This window comes from Platalea leucorodia, assembly GCF_965183815.1.
Source record: "Platalea leucorodia genome assembly, chromosome: 3".
Taxonomy (NCBI): domain Eukaryota; kingdom Metazoa; phylum Chordata; class Aves; order Pelecaniformes; family Threskiornithidae; genus Platalea; species Platalea leucorodia.
Genome location: NC_138825.1, coordinates 64,093,353 through 64,121,265, shown reverse-complemented (window position 1 = coordinate 64,121,265; position 27,913 = coordinate 64,093,353). Strand labels below are relative to the sequence as shown.

The window sequence follows — 27,913 nt, the reverse complement described above, 5'->3', positions numbered from 1 at the left end:
GCTGTCTCTGCTCACATCCTCCAATAATGTTTTTTTTATTACATTATACTTCCATTTCTACTTTGCAACATTATCTGATGGCTGCAGAATTCCACTGCTTTTGCAAACAATATTAATAATTCAGATGAATTCAATTTCCAAAGATTTTGGCAATGGTACAACAGATTAAAGCAACAGCCTTTCACATCTGAAGTTCCCAATTAGGTTTCAAATTAAAGTGAGGTAAGTGGTCTCAGCTTACTTCCACTGCTTGTTCCCCTCACTGTTCCTACACAGCTCAGCTCCCCCTTCCATCCCCTCCCTAAACCCTCCACACTCCCAAGAGAAAAAGTCTGCAGTCTAAGCTCAAGAATAAAAAAGGGAGAAGTTCTTGTAACCATCAGGGAAAATAGTTAAGTGTGCAGGTAGAGTAGTAAGCCATCAGATAGTGCTAGCAACCTTTACTTCCAGGATCGCTAAGTTTTGCTGGCCCCACATAACTAACACATTCAAAAAAACCCCAGATAGTTCATTGTCATAACTTCACAACATGATTTGGAGATTACAGAACTTTCCTCTCAATCCACTTTCGGAACAATCCCAGCATGACGGCCACGATTTAAGCAAATGAAAGTTGCAGACATCAAATTAGGCAACATTTACTAGGACCTCTAATTGCGCAATGAGTGCAGTGCACATGCAACCTGTGCTGGGGCTGCGCTCTCTGGCATTGGACCATACGATGGGCAAGCACCTATCGATCGCTGCTGTGTGCCAGGGCGGGCACCACAACGTAAGGCAACATCTGGAGGCACTGACCCCTCAGTTTGCAGGATATATGCTGGCTTCTGCCCCTCCACGTTAGCTCTAGAGCCCAACATACCAGCCACCAACTGTAAAAAAAGAAAAAATAATAATAAAAAAAATACTGGTGCAGCTGGCACCCGGGATACAGAGATGTGGCTTTTCTCTATGTTCTGTGCAGGGACTATGAGCTACCAACACCATAAGGGGAAATAAGGGTCAGGTGAGGGTGTTACCTATAGAAGGCACGATAGCATCAAGCTACTATTCAATATCAGGCTACCTCCAGGTATGTTAAGTAGCACTTACAGCAAAGGAAAAAAGCAATTCATTTATTACTTCAGAGACAGTTCATAGCAAACAAAAAGGACACCCACACAGCATAACCCAAAGTTTACAGAGTAAACACAGCAGACAGCCACTAAAGAGGAAAACAGACATGCTGAATGACAAAATGAGACAGCAAAAAGCATCTTCATCAGAAAGTTGTTGTTTTTTTTTTTTTTTTTTAAATAATTTTTGCTGGGTTTAGTCACCAGAGAATAAACCAAGTGGAGGTATAAGGGAAAACACAAAATAATACTCTTGTTTTCACGCTCTGCATGTACAAACTTGAATAACTAAAGAGATTAAGTGTTACAAAAAGCTCTGCTAATTCTCCGTTTGGCGAATAACTCCTCACGCAGAACTTCCACACCGCAGAACATCTTTCTCCAGTTGTCTGGCCTCGGGTGGATGAAGGAAAGGAAGCATTCTCATACCAAAGTTGCTGCAACACAACATCCCAATCCCAAAAGCAGTAGCTGTTTTAGCAACTGCAGTCCCTAGCTTACGTAAAAGATTTCGTTACAGACAAACAGGCCCCTTCCTGTTCTGCATATTACCATCCTCAACTTCCATTAGTCTCGCAAATTTGAAGTTAAAACTAATTAGACTGAATGATGTTATGAGCAAGTCGATAACTACACTATATATCAAGAGTATGGCTACTTGCAACAAAGAAGTCAATTTGAATAAGAAATCTGGTGTTTTGGAAAACAATCAGTAATTAATTACTTAGTTATAAACAGCAGATACTGAAAAAAGACAAAACCTTCAATTTGATAATGTATCTTAAAAAAAACAAACCAAAAGATCAGTGTACTCACAGATTACTCTTCTGCAACCCCTTGCATCATGTTAGACTCCTTACAATTAATTATAAAGTGAAAGCACAAAGGAAAAACACTACATGCATCCCACAGCTAGAGATAATAGTGTTTTCCATTTACAAATTTGAATTAGGAAGCCATTTAAGAGGATTATTCCTGAAAATATGGAGAGTGAGGTGCTTACCTATTTCGTCCATTATATTCGGTACTGTATACTCATTTGCACTGCAGAGGTCTACTGTGAATCCATAGCACGATCCATATCACCCCATATATATGACTTCAGTCTCCCATCCTACATTTAAAAAACTCAGGCCAGCAATTATGCAAACCCAGAGCAGAAAGGAGGCAGCATCACAGAAGGAAAAGGTGCAGCTTCAGAAACCCTCAAAAACACGTGCCATCAAAAAAATCCTTTTGAGGTCAAATCTGACCCGCTCTCACCATTATTTGGCCCAACAGCTGATCAAAATGGAGTTTGTCACATCCACAGCATCATGAGATTATATGCAAGGATAGGGAGGGGGGAGAAGTCTGCCGAGCACTTCCCCGTGCTCTGCGTCAATAGATTTGGGCTTAGCCTCTGTTAAGCAGCTCAAGGCACCGGTTATTGGTGCTGGCAGCTGTCTACCACACTGCCCCACTTCCTATTTCAAAACACACTGCCTGGGAGGGAGGCCTTGGTCCGTCAGCTCCAAGCTGCCTCCAAATAAAACACAGAAGTAGGACAGGGGAGCCTCCATATTTGCCTTGGACAGTCCTTCAACAGTTTAAAATACCGCCACCTCCCCCCCCTCCAAATGCTTAGTGCAAAGATCAGTTACAGCAATACTAAAAAATCCAACATGTGTTTCAAGACAAAAATCTAAATTGAGATGGGACCTTGGTTTTAGTGAAGGATTTTTGCACATGTACATAAGCAGATTGTTTTCTTCGTTACTTCCAAGATTTTAGTGTTGGGTATACTATTCAGCATTTTAGCATTTCTTGGACATCAGGTAATTCTTGATGTGTTTCTGTTGGCTTGATAACAAACAGTACAGTTGTACAGTTATTAATGTACAGTCGTTAACATGAGCACTTTGCCCAATATTATGGCAAATCAGTTACTAGCAGCTTAAAAGCAACTGCTATGTTACTTCCCACATCCTCCAAAAAAAATTCTAATAGCGCATTCAATCTAGACTTTAAGAAATACCTGTGCTAGTGTCACGTTTTCTATGTCATGTTTTACTTTGCACTGTAAGATATAAAACACATCTATGTAATATGGCCAAACATAATTCTCCTCTGAAATTCCCTCATTATAAATTGTTACAAAATAATTAAAATCAGATTTGTCACACCACCAAGATCATGCCACCATTAGAATTCCCATTTCAATACCCACAGCTTATAAACACTCTGGTTCTACAATAATCATTTGTTAAGCCATAACAACTACTCTACTCGTGTGGCACAAGGGCATCTCCCACCCACTCCGCATGCTGGCCAATCCACAGGACCTTAGAAAGGCCCACAGAAGTCAAAGCTCTGTCCTGTCACCACTGTCAAACCTGGGCTGCAACATGAAAAGCAGCCTTGTGACATGGCCTGGGAGAGCGGGATTGAGCATCTGGTCCTGCTGGAGCCTTCCCGTATAACTGTAGCAATGATAACCCCAGAAGTGCTAACCCCACTTAGCCTCTCACAACTTAGATCTATATCTTTAGATGAAAAACATTTCTATTCTCAGCACTTTTTAGCATCTCATTTATTCAAATTATTGGTTCTGATGCAGACATTCTCCTCCAGCCCCACAACTGGGCCCAAATTTTTTCTGGGGGACCTGGCTACCCTATGGCAGAAGCTGTAACGAAGGCTCTAGAGCGCTTCCTGTGAAACTGTGAGCCTGAAGCAACTAGGTTTTATGGAATATTAGGGAGGTAGATTGCTAAACACTGTGTAGTTGGAGTTGCAAACTCAAAACAGAGTGTAAGCATTAATTATCTTTGTTTATGAATACTAAAGTTTAATTATCATTAATTAATTCTATCATCCTTATTCAGATGATGAGCAGGTAACTTGCTCTGCAAGTGGTCCCCTTGAGGTACAGCACATAAAGTATGGAGAACACACAAACAAAAACAAAACCAAGCTCATTCAGAACACATCCAAAACCACCCCATTGATACTGACTGTAAAACAGAATTAAAAACCTAGGGAGAGAACCAGTTAAACTAACCTCCCCACTACAATGGTTCTAAAAATAAAAAGCAGTGTTTGTGTACTGTGGTACATTCACATTGCAGTTCAGATCACACAGCCTGAGGAGGTAAAAGCTATTCTGTCACCGACATGTAGGGTAAATTAACTTGCTAATTCACTTTCTAATGCACAGTCCACTAAGCATACAATTACATAAAAAAAGAAAATGAAAACTCATGCAGTTGAGCATATTAAATGTGTATGGGTTGTAACATTACAGAGCTTTTATTTTAAATACTGATAAATACATATACTTTTTTTTTTAAACCAAACCACATCATTCACCCTTAAATCAGTCACATGCACAGCATGTATACACTGAGCATATGCCATCCTTCTCTAGCACTGCCAGACAAAAGCTACATCGCCAAAAATAGCCACACAGTGTGCGAGAGCTGCTGCAGAATGCCCTAGATACATACAGGCCATGAAGATTGAGCAGCCCTGCCACAAGGAAGGGTTAGGCACTAAGCTTCATAATAGGCCAGGACTGAAAAGAGGGCGGAAGACAAATTTCCATCCTTGAAGTTAATTTTTAATAAACATGATTTAGCCGAGTTTAAAAGGGAGAGTCATCTGAAAGCTATTTCCATGCAGAGCTGAAATGCATGTGTATATACACAAAGCATAACGGGAAAAGGAGGTATTAAAATAGTTGGTACAGGCTTGCTATGAAAAGGTCAGGTAAAGAAAAAGGTGTTTTTAAAAAAAAAAAAAAAAAACCAAAACAAAACATGAAGTATTACAGAGTTGACTTTACAAGAGTACAGTCCCAAACTTCGACAGATGTTTCCCCTATTTGGTTTCTCAATTATTTTTTCAAATGTGGTTTCTCCCTACCCTTCTCTTTCTGCAGAGATTAGAAAAAGCTAAGAGTTCATGTTTTTTCTAGATCAGATAAAATACTGTACGCTGGAAGAGCTAAACAAGTAAAGATCCCCGTGCTAAGTGTTTAGAGGGATCAAAGACTGATCACAGCTCAGCATGCCAGCCAGATGCCCTCAAATTCCTCGTCAGATTTCAGGCTAATTCACAATTTATCTTTCTCCACCATCCCAACACTCCATTCAGCATGTGAGAAGGCAGCATCTTGAACCAAAGGAGATGAGTGTTACAGCACTGCAACAACAAACACAAACCACACTTATCCATGATAAAGTAGGTAGCAGTAGGCAATGTAAGGTGTTAAATGAACTAACAAGCTTGTGACATCCAAGAGTCATCTTCGTAAACTTCAGCCATTTCCTTGCAACAGACTTTTGATGTACTGGAACAATGGCAAGTGTATGTTTCTCAGTAAAATACTGAGTGTGACCAGAGCTAACACATTTTAATCTCTGCAGTGGAGAGGACAGTGGTCTTTCTTTCTAATGCTATCCTCCAGGTTACCTCTGAGGAAGAAAGCTCAGTCTGAGTGAAGAGATCATTGCCTATATCAACTGACCGAAACAAAATGGATTTCCCCAGATTAGCAGAGGATTGCCCTACACTGGCAGACGAGGCTTCACCTTTAGCCAGATGAGCAGCAGAAAACCAAGAGCAATCTCCACCCATGCCCTGCACCCCCATCTAGCTTGACTCTGCAGGTGGGCCTTATTTACACTGCCTGTGAACCACCCGGCATTTAAAAAAGCACACATACCACCAGCTTGTTCTTATCACTCAAGACTATGCCCTTCACACCCCCGTTACCCCCCGAGATCCATGCGATGGGGAGCAGAATGGATGGAGACTTCTCTTTAGCCCTCTAAGACAGTCTTGGAGTCCCACATGTTAAACTTCAGTCATCAGCCTTTAAAGTGTAAACATTAGCCTACATCGTCACAGTCCTTATGAGCAACATGATAACAGTACAGTATTTAGTCAGCAAGCTACTGTTATAGCTTGGTGCTTAACTTTCTAGGCCGATTTCTATGAACATTCAGGATGGAAAGCATGGAACACAAAAGAAAGAGAAATTATTCAAGTGGCAGGCAAGACTCAGTGCTCCTGTCATTCTGTGTTTCTGACCAGGCTACGGTATGCCTAGGGGATCACATATGTAAAAGCAGCAAGCTGTTTCTGCTCTAAACTGTCTTCACAAAGAGGGAGAGGGCCTGGGGAAAAATGAAAGTGCCAGAAAACCAAAGAACCCCTGAAAAATTCAAGGTTATACTCTGCTGCCTATCCTAAGGAGGAAAACTTAAGCAGGTTGGCACTTAATAATACTAAAATTGCCTGAAAAGTGTATACTTCAGTCAGCACTGTCAGACAGCGGTAGAAAAACAGTTCTGGGGGAGATTTCATCATCAGTTATATTGCCTGGACTACCTCTGCTTCATTGTGGCTTTCATTACATTGACCACTGTCAGGGAATATGACCCTAAATTTAAATATTAAAAGAGAAATCCACTGCTACAACAGTTTTTCCAATTCTTAACAAAGACTTTCACTCCATCTCCTTTTAAAGGAGTATAAAAGGATCTACAAATAATATCTTAAAAACGTTGTAAATGTAAGAAACTGTTTGTCCATGTGAAGTTTTCATCATATTTCAGTCTACTAGTACCAAACCAGAAGACACTGATATATACATATATATCTCTACTATATATAGCTTAGTGTTTAGGAACCTGGTCCCCCAGCCTCTGAGGCTATAATGCTCACATTTGAGAGCTGTATAATCCTGGGGAATTAACTGCAAATAGCAGTGTCACTCTTTCCTTTGTGTCTATAAATGTCTCCATAATAAATTAGCCCATCAGTTATTTATCATACATGTACAGAGTTATTCAATTTTTTCCCATTCTTTACATGTCAAAACATAAATGGATATTTTTCATTGCTTCCTTTTTGGTAACCAGAAGGCAATCACATTTATGAGACTGAAAACTCTCCTGACAAGACACATGCTCCCACTGTAGATTCAATATCCTCATGGAATTCTTTTAGTACCTTAACAGAAAAAGCTCTTGAAAATCTGAACAAGTAGTTACTTCCTTCCTCCCCCACCCCACCACAGTAATTCACTATGGTTTTTTTTCTGTAGAAATCAATGCTCACTGTGGCATGAGAATAAGTGGAAGTCAGGGCTCCTTGACTGTACTGTTGGCTTTGCTCGTGGCCCACTGTGTGAGCTCTGTCCTTCCTCTATCCTATTCACTAAAAAGAAGTTTTTTTTTTTTTTTTTTTTTTTTTTTTAAAGAAAAAAGGACTAATGAATCCTAATAGATTTTCTTTTTTTAACGCTTTGGTAAAAGTCTCGTTTCCCTGTATGAGCAGGCCTGCAACTGCATGCACAGGGCGACGCCCTCACACTCAAGAGCAAGCTAGTATATAAACATCAAAGAGAACAATTAAATGACAGCATTGGTACTCTGAGAGCAGATCTCACACGTTGAAAACACTCCCCAAACTCCAAAGAGCATTTGCTGAAAACAGCTGAGTGCGACGGCTTAAGACCAAGAAGAACAACGGAAAGATCCCTTCTGCCCTTTTTCAAAGTTTGATCACTCCCATGGCTGTCCTGGAACAACCTGCGTAAGGCAAAGTATAGCCAGAAGAAAAGAACAGCAGGGTAATTGCCTGGCAGCTGACAGATACCAGAAGCGTTCCACGGTTCCCATTCCAGGAAGAGGAAAAACACATCTTTCTTCCAGTCCTCACGAGCCATCTGCCAGGAACAAGGCCTGTACATCACCCAGGTAGTCTGAGAACTTTCATTAGATGCTGAAGAAAGCCCTCTGTGCCCAACAATGTGATCCAGATGTGCAGAATAATCTTTTTTTAACCCATAATTGCACACTTGATTACACAGTTTTAGCAAAGGAACTTGCTTCAACTATGCTGTTATGAGCCTTAGGATGCCAGTTTGGTTTCAAGCATTTCTACAGCAAAGTGTTACATAATTGTACATGTTTGGATTTCAGTTAGGCCTATACCCACAGAATCCATATTTTTAAAAAAAATAATCAGCTATTTGGATTAATAATACGGTTATGAAGGAATTCACTTGAGTCTGAGATTTGCTTCCCTCCTACGCAGTGTGCCGGGGAGGAGAGAACTTAAGAGAGTTATTCCACACATTTATGTACCTAAGCAATGATGTCTGATACAGTCTTCAGTAGGAGGCTGTCAGGAGAGTCACGGTTTCCACTGTTGAGCAAAAATAGGCAAGTTTCAGTTACAAGAAGTTAGCATTAAGCAGCAGTGTATGTAGGCTTCATTAATAAGAATGAAAATGGGGGCAGAATCCAGAAGCTTGAAGCACCATAATTTGCAGTTAAGTAGTGTTAAGAAAAGAAAAATATTTATATTTATTACTACCATTTTGCAGTTCCTAGTAATGCAGGCTACAGCAGCTGAAGTTGGTTTCACTAGGCTGTTATTACTGGAAGGACACGGGAACTTCAGCGAACAGTTCAGGCGGTAGGCCATTTTCCTTAGGAAATGCACACATTTTACAAAATAGCTTTTTAGTGTAGCGTCATGAAATGTTATGCATATAACAGTACTGTACAGTATCCATGGTATACATGCACGCTTTTGAAACACTACCCAGTCACTCTTGGTATAAGCACATCTGTATCCAGGTGTGACGACACACCTACGCATCTTTCCTGTGAGAACTGTCAGGAATTGCACGTTGTGTGCTGGTGCACCTTTCCTCCAAGCTATTCCCCTTTCTCCTAGCAAACAAAATGCCGTGGAAAGAAGAGTCTCTTCTGCATTTAGCTAAACTCTATGTTTGGCAGCTCTTTGAGGAAACAAGCTCTGAACTGAGGAATTTGGTGAAGATCTAGAAAACGGAGCCACACTATCAAACACAGCAATTACTGGAACAGTGAATAGAGCCTGAACACCCCTGCAGCAGTTTAGTATTTGATTCAGTAGCAAGAGAAGGAAGCCTCATTGCTCCCAAAAGCTTTATTTCAGGCAGTTAGTAAGCTGCAGCCAAAGCCTAGTCTTGAAGCAGCAGCCTCATTTGCACAAGTTAAAGTACTTGCCACAAAATAAAAAATTAAAAAAAAAATAATAATAATAAAAAAAAAAAACCACAAACAAAAAACAAACCACGAACCCAAAAAATGCCTCCCAAGCCTCCAAAGCTAGCCAATAACTTTTGGGACCGGTTCACTATTAAATAATTCAGACTTCAGAGACTAGACATGAAAGAACTGAGCGTACTGCTTCACTTTTTTGTGATACTATCTCTAAGGCACAAGCTAACTGCATCAGTACAGTTACTTCTAGCTTTTGTGTTTTAAAGTGCTGACTTTATACATATTGGATGACATTCAAAATCCATCATTTTAACACTTCTCTCTCTCTGACTCATGAGGCATTGTTTCCAATAAAATAAATGCAGTAGAGTTAAATCCAGTGCCAGGTCCTCACAGGTTAAGCAATGCAGCAAATTGATAGTATGGCTGCAAAACAATCTAGACGTTTACTGCCAATAGCATAAGAACAAACCCAAGGAATCTGGTCCTAGTCCAGCATGATGTCTCTCCAGTTCTCGTAAATGCAGCTTTGATCTTTGGGAAACTCTAAAGCACAAGAAAAGTCAGAAGAGCTAGATGGCCCACAAACAGGCGCTACTCCAAGTAAACAGACAGTGTGATCTTCCGGGAAGCCCAGGTAAGTAACCATCTCAACAAATAAACATGAAGTGTGAAAAAGCAAGATTTCAGAAATAAAAAAAAAAAAAAAGAATACAATTAAAGTAGAAAGAACTACTTCTTCATAATGCCTTTCTTCCCTGTGCCAGACACTCTGGACCTGTTTTCCCATTAAATGCTATGGAGCCCTGTTCTCTGATGAGTAGCAGCCTGGGTGCTTTGGGAGTGAAGCCCTTTGTTTTTCCATACAAGCGATGCCAGGCTGTGCAGGAGCAGCACTGCCTGCAGTCCTGCCGGCATGCCTCGGCCCTGACTGAGAGGAGGGGCAATTCAGACCATTTTACAAGTGCCCTGCTCCAAACACCCTTTCTGCAGGTTGCCTAACAACATAGTCATTCCCCACTTTCCAAGAAAGGATTTTTAAAAAGTAATTACTCCACTGCAAAATTATAAAACTTTTAATAGTTCTGCTATTTTGAGATACGACTGAATGTGACAGCAGGATGTACAGACCCATCATTAATTCAGAGATAAACAGATCTGGGATTCACAGGCTGATGAGAAACTTGCACCAGTTTCAAGGCACCTTCAGATACTACAGCTATACCTGTCCTTGGAAGCTGTCTCATTCTTTGAAATGAATACTGTATGGCTATTTCTTTCAAGCAAGAATTAGACCATTAATTGTTTACTTGCAAAATGCGGTTCAGTTCAGTAAAGCCACAGAGATCCAGAACAGAGCAATAAGTGCTTTCAGTCCATTACCAAGAGAAAAAGGTAAGTGCTCTAAGCCTGAAAACAGGAGGTCAAATTAACTTTTTCAATTTACTTCACTTCAGAAGAATTACAACAGGGACAAAGTTGGCCCAGCCTTTTTAATGGTTTTGTAAAAGTCTTACACTGCATCTTCTTGCCAAACAGACTTCTTTAACATTCCCCACACACAGCACCTCTTCTTGTGACAGACTTAGCTCTGCACTACCCATGAGTTGCAACTACTTAGGACAGGATTACAGTTGTGCAAAACATTTGCAGCTCTGAAAAGAGCAAACCATTCAGTTGCAACTATCCCATGCAATATTTTAAATACTTCAAGGTCAGTAAGCCTTGTTTTTTCCTTATACAGTTTTAAAATTCTCAGTTTCAACTCCTGTTCAGAGAGGGCTTTATAAGACGACCTTTGGAAGAGGTTTTAAAGACTATGGGAAAGGAGCACACGTGAAGTCTAGCTTTTCACTGCTCAAGCTGACATTCTTAAGTCCTTTAATACGTGGGCTCCAGCTGATACCATGTGACATCTTTCCAGTTGTGACAGCAGACTACAAAATCAGTGTTCATCTACGTGTAGAGTTAACTACTGCAGGCAACAGTCTAGAAGGGTTTTTCCCAGTCTCTTAGAAGCAAAGTACTTGACTTAACAGCAAGAATAGGATCTAGAATCACTGTCTGCAAGCTTTGTGTTTCATTCTGCCAAAGCTTGTGATGCAATCAATAGTCTGACCTCTTCCCGCACTCCAGCTGGCATTAGCAATCTGCCTACACCTGTCCACATTGTGCCCAAAGAAGGGTGACGAAGCTGATGAAGGGTCTAGAGCACAAGTCTTATAAAGACTGGCGGAGAGAACTGGGGTAGTTTAGTCTGGAGAAGAGGAGGCTGAAGGGAGACCTAATAAGGTCTCTACAACTACCTGAAAGGAGGTTGTAGCAAGGTGGGGGTCGGTCTCTTCTCCCAAGGAGCAAGTGATAGGACAAGAGGAAACAGCCTCAAGTTGAGCCAGGGGAAGTTTAGGTTGGATATTAGGAAAAACTTCTTCACTGAAAGGGTAGTCAGGCACTGGAACAGGCTGCCCAGGGAAGTGGTTGAGTCCCCATCCCTGGAGGTATTTAAAAGACATGTAGATGTGGGGCTTAGGGACATGGTTTAGTGGTGGACTTGGCTGTGCTAGGTTAACATTTGGACCTGATGATCTTAAAGGTCTTTTCCAACCTAAATGATTCTATGATTCTATGTATTTGTTTAGAGACAATGGCCCTTAAAAAAAGGCGACACCTCTATTTCCCCCATAGATAAGTGTTCCTACTTTGTTTACCTGGGGGTGGGGGAATGCCTTAGCAATACTTATCTATTTTCTTTCTCAAATAATCAGATTTCAAGTACTGGAATATTTGTCAATGATGCCTTGCAATACAACTCTAGTATACTATGTGGGTGAAGGGTAGTACCCTGCTTGCATAAGGGCAGATGCAGGGAGAAAGGCTTCTCTTCATGTCAAAAAAGTCAGCTTTCACCCTAAGCACTTCACCACAGCACTGCTTTCTACTTTGCCACAGAGGCTGGGATTAGAAACACTGGTGCAGTAGCAATCCTTGCTTGTAGAAAGCTTTGGGGATCAGCTGACATTAAGACATCCCCCAAAAGGTACGCACAGACAGTGGGAACACTTACACAAACACCACGGATGAAAAACGTTTAGCCCCTATACTTCACCAAAACCACAAACCACACTATAGTATGTTATAATACCTTACCCGAGTGGGACAGGGAATGGAAGTACTTTAAAATTTGTGTGATCTGTTACTTGTGGTTTCCTAGGCTGACTGGGAAGCACTGTTATCTATAACATTTACCAAAAGAAATTCAAACTGTTTAAAAGACTACAACACCTGATGTATCTACATCTCATCAAGTCCATGAATAGGCAATCCAACGCAGTGGCAGCAAACCTGCTCAGCAGATCACCCTGGCAGGCAATCTCCATTGCCATCTGCTTGGCCACCACCACCTCAGCGCACACAGCTTTTGGCTCTACTGGCAGGTGAAAGGCAGAGCTCAGTGGACCGCAACCAACATGCTATGCAAGTGGCCCATTAAAACAGCCCTACTCTGCAAGCGTCAGTGCCTGAGCAGCTCTGACCAGCTAGCCCTTCCCAACCAGGTCACAGAGAGTACAGCACAGGGGAAACCGCAGAAAAGGCCCCGCTGCCGATTAACATAAGCCTCAATGCTCCACTTACTCAGCAGTGAGTTGTATCCAACACAAATCAACTTCTCTTTCAGCAGAAAGTCCCAGTTAATCTTGAAGGCAAGCAGGACACCAACATACCCCTTATTATTTTCCTCATTTTATTTTCCCCCCTTTAAAAAGCAAAGCATAAAACATAATCTAGCATTGTACTACTTTACAGCAGCACAAAATAAAGGTATTTGGAAGGTGGCTTCAGCATTTAGCATTGCACAGCAGTGTGTTGTATAACAGGAAAGCCAGATCTCATTGGATTTTCCCCTTTAAAGATCCAAGAGTGCAATAGAGAGTGAACGTTTAAGCATATGCAGACGGTGATTTCACATCATCTTTCAATACCTGCAAGTAGAAAAGTCTTCTCAAAAGGTTTACAGGAGAGATATTTTATTCTCGTTTTGTAAAAAAGAATTGAGAGAGAGGGAGAGATCACAAACATATACATATATGTTACACTACATATGAAACCTTTTTGGAGTATATAATTAATGCTGTTTTAATTTAAAGAAGATTCAAGCAAAAGGTCAATCAAATAAGCTGGGACAAGAGAAAGGGAGAAAACACTGTGCAGAGAATGGGAAGTAGGTGCACGGTTGCTCAATCACAAGTAATTAGAGCCTCCCTGGCTGTCTGTTTTTCCACAGAGTAATATTCAATAATCCCTACACAGTCTGAAATATTTGAGTCAGATGGGAAAGCTCTCATTATAATCACTATTGTCAGGATGTCCTGCAAAAACAAGTTTCCCCTCCCCAGAGAGGGAAACAGAGATTGTTCCTGTAAGTGTTACTAGACATGATATTTATCGCCAGTTATTCTCTAAGTCACAAGAATTTTCACGTGAAAAGGCAGTCTTTGCAACACAGGTCTCAGAAGGACTGTTAATCAATAACTGGTTTTCCAATAACCAGTCTCAGAAGAGCTACTTTAAAACTAAAAAACAAGCCTTTCTCAAGAACATGGCTCCATATTTATATTGTTATGTCTTCTCTTGACTTTTGTGACTCACTCACTCCCAGCCTCCTGTCTCAGTGTAGTTTCACAGTACTTCAGCCCAGCAAAGTGAGCAGGTCAGGTTGGATATTCCACGGCACAGAATTGGTTGAGAATGGGGAAGGGCAAAGGCTTTCAAAAATAAGTAAATGGACCCCCACACAGACACACATTACAAAAGGTTTTGTAACCAAGGAGAAAAATTAAAAAATCTTACTTTGAATTATAGCTGTTGGATCCTGCTTACTCCGCAGAACATCCCGTTTATTAGTTTGCAGTAACTTTACCAACCTACTTCAACTCTTCTACAGCATCATTATAAGAAATATCTTGGCTCTCTTTAAGGACGGATAAAATAGACGTTACCAATGTCACAAATACAAAAGTAAACCTGCTCATCAGGTTGCTCCCTAGCTTGTTTCGTTTTAAAGCTATGTTAGCTTACATGGCTTCAAGAGCAGGTGTCTGCTTCTGTGACTCACTGATTGCAATGTGTCAGACTCACTCGCCACACAAGAAGGGCAAGCAAGAGTGAACGGTAACAAGCAAATGAGGGTAGTCTCTCTCACTAACACAGCTCCTTCTTAAAGCTTTTGGAAACTTACCAGTTCAAGTTTACAAGGCCATACTGTTGTTCCCCATACTTAAAACAAACAAACAAACAAACAAAAAACAACACCACCACACACAAACAAAAGAGGTCAAAGACATCTTAAAGTACCTTTGTCTGAGACTTCCACTGAACACTGGCCTGCAGGCTTCCACACTTCATCAGCAGAAGCTTCTTGCCTTGATGTATAGCAAAAAGCTACAGCCACACCAGATTAGTGATAAGAGCTGGCTACTGGCAGTTACCTAGATCTTTTTGAAAAGAAATCCTAGGACAAGTTTAAGAAAACTCCATAATCAAAGCCTGGAATATAAAGGGAAAGACCAAAGAACAGCACTTTCTGAAAATTTCAGCTAAATCTTCACCGAGTGTTAAAGGGAACTGCTAGTAGCAGCAAGACACACTGAACTCCACTTTACAGCCAGGCAATTGCAGGGCCTGTTTGCAGAGCTAAGATGAGCATAAATCACCACCAAAACCCTTGGAGTCAGGAGCCTATTCAGAACTCCAACACACTGATCACGGAGATGCTGTCTTCATTTCTCAGGAGAAGATGATCAAACCATCATACTATCACCTGAAATATTTCAGCCTTGGAATGTTGCTCATCACACAGATGCCACAAACAAGCGAAACCTGTAAGAATGGTGATTAAACAAAAGTCTAACAGAAAAAGGAGGCATCCATAAGCATCACGGTCTTCACTACACTGCTTTCCTATGCTCTGCCTCAGTTATTGACTAGAAAGATTTATGTTAAACGTATTGCAGTGAAAAGCCAAGCTACTCTGCATACAATCTTCAGTGACACTGAGCACCTGAGATGTGGTTTACAGCAGCAATCCAGGTAACTCACAGGACAGTGAGGCACTCAAAAACTCCCTGAACACAAACTAGTTGACAGTTGTGTTTCTTAAACTTGAGAATAACCTGGTGAAGAAAAATCCTGGCACAAAAGTAAATAAATACGTTATGAAGTATTTCCGAAAAGACAGATTGGAAGCGTAGGAACATACCAAAATGCTGATAACCCAGGCACAACAAGAAGCACAAGCTGCTTGGTCTGCAGCCTGATTTCATTGCCAATACCTCACTCAGCAGCTGGTTGCTGCTGTTCTTTTCTGGTTTACAGATGGCGACTGCCATCTGCTTTTTCTTTACCCCTTTACCCTCTTATTTTGCAGTTCAGACTGTAACTAAACACAGCAGTTTAACATAGGTAGGTAGCTGGAGAAGGTTGTTTTGGGGTTTTTTGTTTGTTTGTTTTTTAAAACACAAACTACTTTTTCTTCCTTTGCTGCAGGGAAGAAAGAGTGCAATAAACGTTTTGGTTTTTCTAGTGAAAGGGAATGCACACAAAATGGGAAAGTAGCCTTGTCTTAGAGTTTGTGTGGACTGCATGTCCAAGATGGGGTGCACATTTCTCAATGAAATAGCCGTTACAATTAAGAAGGAATGACAGGCAAGAAGGTTCAGCCGTTTGTTTTCCACCATATTGCCACTGCTGCGCTCAGAAGTATAAACAAGTGCAAACCCCACTGACATCACACCTCTGTCTTCAAAAACAGTTCAGACACATTTGATGTCATTCATGGTCTCTTAGTATAGAAGCCAAAATTTAGTATTGCAATTTTCATCACTGCATTAGTCAGCATGCAGGCAATGAGGAAACTGACTTTGAAAAAGGAAAAAAACAAAGCTAGAATTGGCTGCGTAAAAGGATGACTTCTCACGTCAAGGGTGGGTAACTGGATAAACCTGCATTTCCAAAACAGCTTTCTGAAAAGCTCTCTGAAGCAGAATTGAGAAACAAGATAGCTTTGTACACTAAAATACAACAGTGTGAATCGAGTTCTGTCAGCACTTCTACAATAAACCTTGACTCTGCAGGAGTTTAAAATGAAGCTGAAAAAGATCTGGAATTCAAGAATGGAAAAACCAAGACTCTTCAGCACACTAAACAGTATGTTTTAGGATGTTATGAGATTTTAGGTCCAGGATCTGTCACTGGACTTTCATCTAGTCAGATTGTCTCCGCCCAAGACATCAACACTGCAATCATATTCCCATCAATCAAATTAGAGCTCAGGCCTCCTGTAGAAATGTTATTTTTGTAAGTGTATGTTACTTCCTCACTCTCTTTCCTCATTGTCTCCCAACATACAGACAATAAAAATTCTTCTTAATGCTTCTTTGTCATCCACTATCCTCAGATCCTTCAGAAGGCACCCCCGTTCCTGATAAGGAAGAGAGCACACATCTAGCACAGCACACCATGCAATAAGATGTGGCTATGGCACTAGGCTGCAGCAAGGCTCTTCTGAGGACAAAACTCCACCAGCCAGAGTATTTCCCGGCTGCAGGGGTGTGCAATGGCACCAGCCTCGTTCCACAACCCTCCAATGCTAAACAAAAAATCAGCAGCAGATCACAGAAGAGATCTGTGAGCAGTTGTACCTGGCATGCCAGACTGTGGAAGGACAGTTGTTCCTACATCTGCTTCAGATGTAAGAGGAAGACCCAGAAGAAAGTTGACTGTGGAAAAAAATCAACCTCCATGTGAAGGACTATGCCAGTCAGTAGGCACGACTGGAAGTTCAGGCTGTAGAAGTATTAAACAAGAGGAAAAGACTGAAGAGCAGTGAAGCAACTGAAACTACAAATTCAGTTTATAAGTACATTGAGTCCCTTCTGGGACTTCCAGTACCTTGAGTATTTCTCCTGGGTCGTTGAGGTTTTTGGGTAATTCTCAACTCCTAAGCAAAACTGACTCTTCGCCTCCTCTTCCAAGTTGATTATAAATCTGGCCTCCAACACACACTACTGAAAACCACTTACTGAGATTAAGGACCAATGGTAAATACACCACTATGACTTCTAACAGGAAACTCCTGCTTTCCCTGAAGCCAGCTATATAGACGCTAGTACCAGAAAAGGAAGAATGCTTCAGCTAACTAAATTTTTATTCCTAAGTGAAGGATATCAACTGGAAGACTTCTATGATTTGGAGTCTCTGTTGCTTTCCACATTTTGCCTCCCACCAGTCTCAGCAGATACCTGTGCTCAATTTGCTCAAACTGTTGATTCCAATCCCAGTTTCCTCTTGTTAACCTCTGCATAGATAAACTCTACAAATTAGACATGAACTCAAATCTACAGAAGCATAGCTAATCCCTGAGAAAAACTGTGTTGCCTCTACAGAGCTAAAGAGCAAAACTAGGCTTCAACAGATCTGAAACAACTAGAAGATAATCTGTTTGCTCAGCATTAATAAAAGTGAACAAAAACTTCAATGGGCTTTTAATCTGGCAAACAGTTAGACAGAGAGAATCTTGTGCCATCATCCCGTTGAAGCTACGGAAGGTATTATTCTAGTTCAAAACAACTCGACAGTTCCCCAGCACAAACACACACACAGAGCAGCTACAGGTCTGTGTCAGTACTGACACAGCAGTTCAGCTTTCCACCAGCACAGCCTGCCCCAAACCCCTTGTCTCCCCCTCTAGTACAGGGACACAAATTCTACTTTCTGGAGAAACCTGCATCCAGGTTAAGCTGCAGTGACCTGCCTACTGGAACTTTGTTTATTCTAGCCATTATCAGTAAGTCAATCATTTAAAGGAGAAAGTGAAGCTAACATTCAAGTGCTTCTCCTCTGAACCTGCTAGTATAGAAAGAAAATGTAAACAATCTCTATGCTATCCCTAGTCATTCCTACCTTGAGCTTGACTAAGCAGTTATGCTACATCTATACATAGAGATCACTAAGATGGGGTTTCGGGCAATTTGGATATTCAACGGCTGTCATTGTCAAACCTAGAAATCAATGAGATGGGAATTTTGTATAGAATTTGGTAAACGTGATTCCACCCCTCTGAAAGAGAAAAATATTTTGCCGCAAGCAACAAGATGTGAAAGCCCAAGTTTTAGAGTACTCCCTAATTTCATTTCTGATGTTTCATCTGCATTTTTATTTGCTTATTAAGCATTGTCCATAGCCTCCCTCACCTTCATTATACAGACCTGACCCACAGACATCAGCATCTATTCATACCATGCTTCAACTCAGTGCAGGTGAAACTCAGATGTATGAGTTTCAAGTACTGCTTGACTGCAAAAACAGTGCACTGCAAGATGCACCATCAGTGAGTGAAGGTAGTTCATTAAAATAGAGCAAATTGCATCAATCACTGCGGCATTTGTTCTCCTGGCACATTACTGCTGTGGCCTGAGGTTGGGTAGACTGGGTTAAATAATTCCTTAACGTGGCTTAAAAAACACAAATCACTGCTGAAGAGACATCGGATAATAATACAGACCTCTTTTGAGATGCTTTCACTTACAACTCTTAATTCCCAAATACCAGAAAAACAAGTTCTCCAGTTTTAAAGTGCAGATTGAATTTAAAGAAGCAGGGGAAAAAAAGGGCACAAAAAGTACTCTGTGGGTAGCTGAGTAAGCAAAGAATGGACACGTGTGAGCATGTGCAGGAAGAAAAATGATGTAGTCCCACGGATTCAGCTGAGCCCAGTAATGAGTGGAGTTCTATCATCACTTGCTCATGGCCAGAAGCAACACTAGGCCAGTGCTCATTAATTTCTCTGGAGTTCAATATGACAAGAAAAAGGTTTTCTCTTAACAATAAAGCCAGGCTTCTACGTACCTGGATACAAAGGCAACTTTGAAGCAGTGAATGGATACAGCAGTTTCCGAGCAAGCTTGCAAACAGCAGCAAGAGTGCCAAGACTCCTGACAACACCACAATCACAAAACCATCAGGGGATCTAACTGCAACATATTTCTTTTAAAAATACATGCTTAGCTATTGCCTCATTTTTCCACTGCAAAATAAAAACATGGTACTACCCAGGCATGTGTAACGTGGTACAGATAGGGCATAGAGGTCCGTTTCTTCTTGCTGTCATCTTATTCCAATGGCACGTTACTGTATAAACCCATTGAAAGAGTATTATTTGCATATTTTCAGGAAAAAAAAAAAATACAACAAGACCTCAGAGAATTTCAAGATCCTTGGACAGATCTACCACTTTCCAGGTTTCTCTCTCCCCCATAAGAAATTACCATAAACCTACATTCCTTTTACATGTATATTCCCCACAGTTCGAAACGTATTCCCAATTCAAGGTTTTTAAAGCCACTACTTTTACAGTGGTAACAGTGAAAAAGGAAAACTCCACTGCTTGCTATCAATCTTTCATGAGTGGTGTTTCTTATTATATAAAGCTTTCTTGAGAATTGCCTAAATTAAATTGAACTCCAATCTTTTTGCAACTTCAACAAGCATTCTGTCCTGCAAGTACAGTAACCAAATACTGCACCCTGTCCTCACATGGACAGCTCTGATGAATACTATGTTATCATTTATATATCTTGGTTGAAATAACTTTTTGTTTACTTACAAAAGTTACTTTGCAAAATCCAATCTTTTCCCTAGTTAGGATTATCCTCACTTCACATGCCAAGTTAACCTGAATTCTTTTTAATAAATGTCTTAAACTTTAAAGACTTTGTTGTACTTTTTATGGACTTTTGCCATCCACGTACTCAATGTCAAGTATGCTCCCTGAGCAGATGAATAGATCATAGGCTGTTTCCCACCACAAAAACAATTGACAAAAATGAATGAACACAATCCTCCAGAATCAGCAGTGGAAGCCTCTTCTTACAGAGCTGAGCTAGAAGTGTAAGATGATTCTTAACCAGCATAGATAAGCTCTCAGTAATCCCAGCACACACTTTGATGAACAGACTGTGTTACAACACAAGCCAAGTCCTCAGACCTGGGACTTTCACTCTTGAAAGCCAGAGGGACTGAACAAATCAGATTTGCTCCACTGGTCTGCAGACATATTCCCCGCTATCCCTGACACTTCCAGCATGGTCTCTTTGCTTTATTGCAAATTAATTACTTCATGTTAGGATCTCTTTGTCTTTATTACAAATAAGTTGTTTCAAGCTATCCAGCGCCTACAGCTATGAACAGTGAAATTCTACAAAGGAGACGACTTCGTAGCAGCTTCCTGAAAAAACACAACTTCCTTCTGCACCCCTAACGGCTGCAAATTAGATAATGAATATAGGGTTTTTTTAAGAATATACCTCCCAGATACTTTGAGAGTTGTTTTTAAATAAGTGTCCAGAAAAATCACAGATACTTTTGGACCCCTCTTCTTCTTTGCTAGCAGAAATAAAGAGGAAGTGCAGAGAAACATTAGCAGAACTCCCTGGAAGGTGCAGGATGACTAACCACATTGCCCAGGTTCTCAGCCCTGCCCCTTTACACAACCAGCATTGTAATGAGAATTGGTACCTTCCCTTCCTTCCACTCACTCTTTCCCCTAACTTTGTCTCAAATGCAGATGGGCAAGATAAGGCTACCAACTGTCATGAAAACCTCCAATACTTGATTTTGGTGAACCAGCTCACCAGCCTTTAACAGCTGCTCACTGCTCTGCCCAAACCAATCTGGAGGTCAGCCTCCTGTCTAGTGTTAAGAGGCCCTGCTGGGAGAACCACCATCCCAGGCAGTTTTGCTGGTTTAAAGTGTGGTGGAAGCCAGAGACCAAGCTGTCATTCTGGATCCAGCCTGAGGCACAGACTCCGCAGCGTGGGATAAGATTACACTTCCACACCCCATGCAGTACCTGTTTTGTAGGTATACAGTTTCAGTTTCCAGGACGATCAGTTTAATGCCCTTGAAGATGCCAAATTTCCTTTTCTTTCAGGTATCTTAAGTTTGTGTTTGGGTATAGACACACGGCAACAAAATAACAACTGAATTCAAAGTTAGCCAATCTGAGTTTAACAAGGAATATATATTTCCCCAATACATGCAGAATACTGAGACTAAGCACGTAAACAGTCATGTTAGAAATCTCCCTCATCCCTCTGGATCAGCAAAGCCTACATCTGAAATGGGCATTACACAAAAACATTACCATCCACTCAACAGCAGCAAAATCTGCTGGTAATCACAGACATCACTGCCATGCACCAAAGGACTGGAAAAAGCCCTCCTCTTGTTTGTTTTCAAGATGAAAAAGAATTAGTGTTACTGTTCAGAGACATAAAGCATGTATGTCTAGCCTTGCATTAGCAGCAACACTCACTCAGCAGATTAGAGGTATAGTCCCTTGATCAGTTTTAAATAAGCAGGCAGGTGAAGGATTCCATTGTTAGTCTTTTCATTCATTTGCCATAAATCTCATAGGTAGCTATTACAGTTATTCATTATTCAAATTTATAATCCAGAAATATAAGCATTACTTTTCTACGCTCTTTAAATGATAATTTTAGGAACATAACATTATCAGTAGTCTGAGAAGTAGTTCCCCCCTGCAAGAGGAAGGAAAGGAGGCATCACTCAAAAAATTTGTAAAATTGAGTAGAAGTTAAGATTACATCTGAGGTGCACAACATCAACATGGCAGAGGAGGGAAATACTACGGTGAACTGAATTGCTTGTGTCTGAATTCAAAGAATGGCTGAGGCCAAAGTTCACACACACAGGATGGATACCTTTAATTAAACAAGCACTAATCTATGTGGACATATATTTGTGATTTACGTAAAGAACTACATTCACACACTATCTTCAGCCACGGAAACAATATTTGTTTTACAACACAAGCTTTAAGGGAACACTGAAGTTGTAAAGTGTGTGGTTCTGTGCCTGTTTTGTCTGGTTTCTTTGCAGAACTGCTGGAAAGCTGTTGACTAAAACAAAAAAACAATTCAAGCGCAAAATAAGCTTCTGTAAACCTGTACAAATTGTATTTGAAGAGTGCACTATGTAGCAAAATTCTTGTATGTTATAATGAGAGAGGAGAATAGAGGCTGTTTATTAACAGTAAAAAAGGCAATTCAAAGTAATTTTTATTTGCACTGTTCTACCACGCAACAGCTGGACCTCAAGACCCTGCAATAGTGGGTGCTATGCAGACTCGTAACAAAAATGCAGACCTTGTCCCAAAGAGCTTACAACACAGTCCTTACAACAGTAGCACACATGCGATGTAAATATGTAGCCTAAATAAAACATATGGCATATATTGCATGCATGACTATGTCCTAAGTTTTGAAAGGGAAATAGATTTAAAAAGCACATTGCTTTATGTGGAGACTTAGGATATATGCAGATCTTTCGGGCAATAGTGTTTATGAAATAAATAACACTGAGTGAAAAGCATGCTCTAAATGCCAATACTGCATTCGGAAGCATAGCTCTAACAATTGAAAATACAAGCGCCAATGTGAAGCTGTCAAAAATGTCCCTTGGAAACACTAGTCTATTACTTTGCTGTGAACTGATTTCTAAGGCTGCTTAACAGAACAAAACCAGATACGCCTGCAAGATTGGTTTTAGGTAGATGCTGATCCCAGTAAGAAGTTCATCCTCAATTCACATTGAGACTTCAACCAAACAGTAACCAGGACTTATTACCTGGAAGTCTTCTGTGTGGTCACAAATCTGTGTAAGTACCACACAGCTTGGATACCTGTGCCAATTCTCACTGCTCCCAGCTCACAAACAAGACGTGAATTTTACCTCTATTAACATTCAATGATAAAAACACCTCTTTAAAGAATCAGGTTGAGACACTACATTTGCATTTCCTAAATTGTAATTTTGTAGATCTCCAGCCATTCACGCACTTGAGCTCACTAATTTAAGTTTCAAGCATCTTACTAAAGCTTGCTTTGTTGAACTAGTATTTTGGCAAAATGACAAAACAATAAAACTTGAGCACACACCACACCCCCCCAAAACCAAAACCCTACCCGCACCCCAAGCTAAAGGAAACTGTCAAATCCATCAGAACAAATGGAAAAACACCAAGCTCAAAACAAGGGACAAACCCGTATGAATGTTTATAGGATGAGGCTCGTTTCCCAATATGAGCACTGTCTATGAAAACAGCCAACAACTTTCAGGACTTCCAAGGAACATATTTAGCAGAAGAATGACTAGTTACCTACTAAAAAAATACCAAGGGAATACCCCCACCACCCACATACACCCACCCAGCTGTGACCAACAATTTCAGCCAGCAATCCTGTCAAATCTAATACAGTACTAAAAATGTCTTAACAGACAGTGGCTCATATGAAATTCACATTCAGGCCTGTAGGAAATTCTCAGGCATGGACTGAACAAAAAATTCTCTTACCTTTCTAACTACCAGTTAGCTAATTGATATACAGAAGCAAGTAGCAACATTATTCAGAATCCAGAAGTCAACTGCTGCCTCTTTCCATCCTCCTAAAACATGCATTTAGGTGTTAGGGAGGAAGGCGGGGGGGTGGAGGAAATAAAGTGAAAATATTTGGTGAAAAAGCAGTGAATACAATTCACATCAAAGGAAAGGAAGTATCAGGAGCACATGGCTACAAAGATCACTGCCAGATTTAAAAAATCCTTGACAAACATTTTCAGTTCATTATTTGTTTACACTGGAGGAACAAACTCATTGCTTACCAGACATCTCAAATTACAATACAGACAGCCAAAAACAAGAAAAGAAATTGCTGATATCAAAATCAATTTACAGAAAATCTCACAAATGTTAGCCACTTCATGATCCACTTAAATATTTTTTTTCCAGATGACAAAAATAATTCTCATACAAACTCATGCCTTAGTATCCTGAGAAGAGCTGAACTACCAAAATGACGATTATTTTAAAACTTGTGATGATATTCAAATATCCTTAATGGAGGAGTGAGCTGCTTTATTACTTTGGTGTATCAGATCCATTGAAGACCTCTTGGGTTTTGAACTGCTGTACAAACAAAGGTCCAGCATGATTATAGAAACCACAGATGAAGACGACATGTAGCCCACCTCCCATGAAGATGACACTGACTTAGTATGTGCTAGAGGAGGGGGAAAAAAAAAGAAAAATCTCAGCAGATGCTTGCAGAGCAAACAGGACAGGTAAAGAACTAAGATGAAGTAAACACTGTAAAGTAGCAACAGAACAACAGACTCTAAAGACTCAAGAAAGCCTTGCATGAGTCCATCACACATCTTATGCTTCCGCTCAGAGCTGTGCTGGAGTGACCTTGCTTGGTGCCAGCTAGGGAAAGGAGAACACCAACCTGAATACACGCGCTCCCCGTGACCAGGCATTCCAGCTCGAACCCACCTAACCACTGATAATGCTTTCAAATGTACAGATGGGTAAATAAATACATCCATCAGCATGCAAATGCTGTTCTAGAGACACTATGAGTCATTTTAAGTATTTAGTAAAAGAAAAACAAACAAGTATACTTCCAAAGTATTTTGTACAGCCTCTGTGCTATTTCTCACTAGGAGCATTCAAGGTAAGCCACCAAATTTTTATACTAAAACCACATTCACTTGTTAGTTTGCTGTCTGTGCTCCTGTACACATTTGTCTACTTACATTTCACAGCAACAAGAGAAAAAAGGAATAATCAAAAATGGAACCTCAGTTCTAACAGAAGAGGCAAAGGATAAGCACATCTGTATAACTGCTGCAAGTAGAAAACACTAGCTAAGTCAACAAGAACTTTTACCCTGGGAAACTATCAGTGCCATTGAACAAAACCAGGAAAATTATTGATTCTTAGCTTTGTGGACTGTTGACCCTGGAAGTCATCCAGCTGGTCATAAAGGAAAGTAATATGCTTCTTAAAACATTAAAAACTCAATAACCTCACACGAGAGTTTGTATCCTCATTTTACATGGGCAGTTTCAAATACACAGACGAGCAAGTAACTATGTACACAAGACCTTAAAACATTAGGTGCATTAAGAATGACTAGCAATATATATTTTATGACAATGCTCAAATCTGTCAGGTTCTTTACTGTTCTGAGAAAAAAAAAAAGTACAAGCTGCAAACTGAAAAAAAATCCCGAGTTCTGAATTTGTTTCTAACAGCTACCAAGCTACCCTCTTCCTTCAAGAAAAAGAAAATAACCAGTTAGCTGTAAATGATTCAGCTCTAATAAATATACATACTATAAATTTGCTATTTAAATGCTTGCTAGCCTCTCCCATTACATGGTAGAGTGGTAACATCTGAAATTTAAAACACTGTCTTGAGGCTACAAACTAACATTTGTTTTGTAAACAAAAAATCTGGTACAATCTTTTCCCCCCAAATAAGACGATAAAAAGGAGTGCTCATATAAATGGAATCACTTGATCACAAAAAAAGAATAAAAATTGTAATGATCAAACTTAAAATTCCGGTCATAAGTGTAAGGTGCAGGATCCATGCCAGACCAACAGAATTTAAACACTAGGATCCATGTGGAAAACATTAATTACATGATACAAGATAGACAGTGGCTACACAGGCTTGACAGACCTCTGTTCTAAATCAACAGCCATCAGCATCCCTCTGCCACCACCACTCACCTACCTTAAGCACCATAAGTATTTTTCTTCAGCAGTTACAATTTGTTTGTTTGGTTGGTTTTTTGTCAGACTTATCAAAGTCAGCATATATGAACAATGTGTAATTTTCTATACTATGCCAAAGGCACACTGCCCCTTATGCACAGGAATGGAAGTATATCTAATTTTACATTGTCTTTGGCAAAGCTGTCTTCTATAACAGTCTGGTATTGCCTTCTCTTTTCTCCAAGCCTACAATCACTTTTTTTTTTTTTTAAACAGGTATTTATCCAGACTGTGCACAGAAATCAACTAACACACACAGAAATTTACTGATATATTTCAGATGCAGGACCCTTATCCCTACTGGAAAAAATAGCGTTAATAACTAAAAAGCATTTTTTTCTTCATATCCCAAGCAGATGATTGCATAACAATCCAGGGGATTTAGACAGACACCTATCACGCACAGTGCATTTGTGGGTGCCAACATGCATTGCCAAACTGCACCAGTCACTTACAGAGTCTCCATAGCACACGGAAGAGCTAATAAAACGTTGTGCCTGCTGTGCAGCGTATTGCACACACAGCCCTGATCGCGCTGCAGAACCGCGACATACCTTTCAGTGTTTTGGAATTCCCGTTCTTTTGCTGCTCATCCTCTTCGTTAATGGTGAATAAACCCAAGGGATTTGGCCTGCCACTTGTCTTCTTCAATCTCTCTTGTCGGAGGGCTGTAGTTGAGCCAGGCATGTTGCTGTTGCCTCTTGCTTATTAAAAAAGTAAGAAACTGCAGCCCCTGCTTAGCAGCTAGCTGCAAGGCTGCCTGTTCATTTGAGCACTTGTAATAGATCCCCTATGGATAAGCAGTATGCAAACAGCTGACAAATACCAACATCCACTCGGCAGCAAAAGCCTTGCAGTCTTTCCCCACCTTCAAGAAAAGCCCTAATTAAAGGCACATTGGTTTGGATGCTGGTTGTCACTGTCTTAGCCTGTTCGGTCAGATCCTAGCCCACAGCTCCGGGTTCCTTGCTGCAGCACCTTTTTCCCTGCAACCCTCTTCCAGCTACAGCACGCTAAAATATTCAGCACGCAACACAAGAGGAGAAAATATGATACGCCGCTGTTAACAGTTGCCCTGACAACACTGACACATCCTAATCAAAAGGGGTCTATGAGTGTTGTCTCCTCAGCTGCAGCAAGCCGGCCTCAGGAACGCTGTCTCCCACACGCTTGCGGAGAGCTGGAAGCACCTCGGCAGCCGGGGCTGCTCCTTCCTCCTCGCAGGGCGGCGGGAGGATGGAGCTGTGCTTGCACAAGCAGATGAGCACTGAGTGAAAAGGAGCCTGGAAGGCTCCAGGCATGAACCTGCATTTTGCCAGCTGCTCTGTTTATTCATGTTTAGAAATTTTAGCCTAATCTAAGCTAAAACTATGAGGATGTCTTCTTCCATATATGCATGTGTTGGGTGTCTGCCCCCCCCCCCCCCCCCCAACTTAATCACCTTCCTATGCAGTACATACCTTTTGCATTAGGAATGCATACACCCACAATTACAGGCAGGTGTTGGAACATTCTCTTCTATATGTGAAAACTCAAAAAATCAGGATTTCTAGCTTGTACAGACAACACAGGACAACGAAAGGACTTTTGGAGTGAATATTCTGTACCACACCATTAGTTCTACAGCACCAACCATTAACATTCACTCTGCAAAATGAACAAAATACAAACAGTCTGGGTGGTTTTAATTGGTTGGAGTTCCTTCATTTGCTGGCATTCTGGATTTTCTTTAGCTGTTTATGACAGAGCACTTTCTCACAAGTTTTGCAATCTGCGTGTTCCATCCTTCACAGCTCCAAGGGTCACTATGCAACATGCCGCATGTTTCACCTGTGAGACCTTCATTTTCATCCACTTCCACCTCTCTAATGCAATGCGTGCTCACCATTTCAAAATGCTACTGAAGAAAAACTGCAAGCTAGAACATCTTTACAATGTTAAAATTACCAGATTCTCCCCACTTCAGTTTTTTTTTTTTTAAAAGAGAAATTTGATGTAACATGATCACCCGCCACAAGATGGCACATACATTAGTTGACAAGTCTGCAG

The 27,913-nt window shown here is 40.7% G+C and overlaps 1 protein-coding gene across 1 annotated transcript in view; it reads right to left on the bottom strand.

Moving 5' to 3' along the window:
• Window positions 1-26,551, bottom strand: part of MAP7 (microtubule associated protein 7) — a gene marked incomplete at its 5' end in the record, with an annotated part of 111,414 nt that extends 84,863 nt beyond the window's left edge. Inside the window, one exon of the mRNA XM_082305816.1 lies at window positions 26,419-26,551. Coding sequence (XP_082161942.1) covers window positions 26,419-26,551 — 133 coding nt within the window. The remainder of the gene's footprint in view (window positions 1-26,418) is intronic.
• Window positions 26,552-27,913: the final 1,362 nt, after the last annotated feature.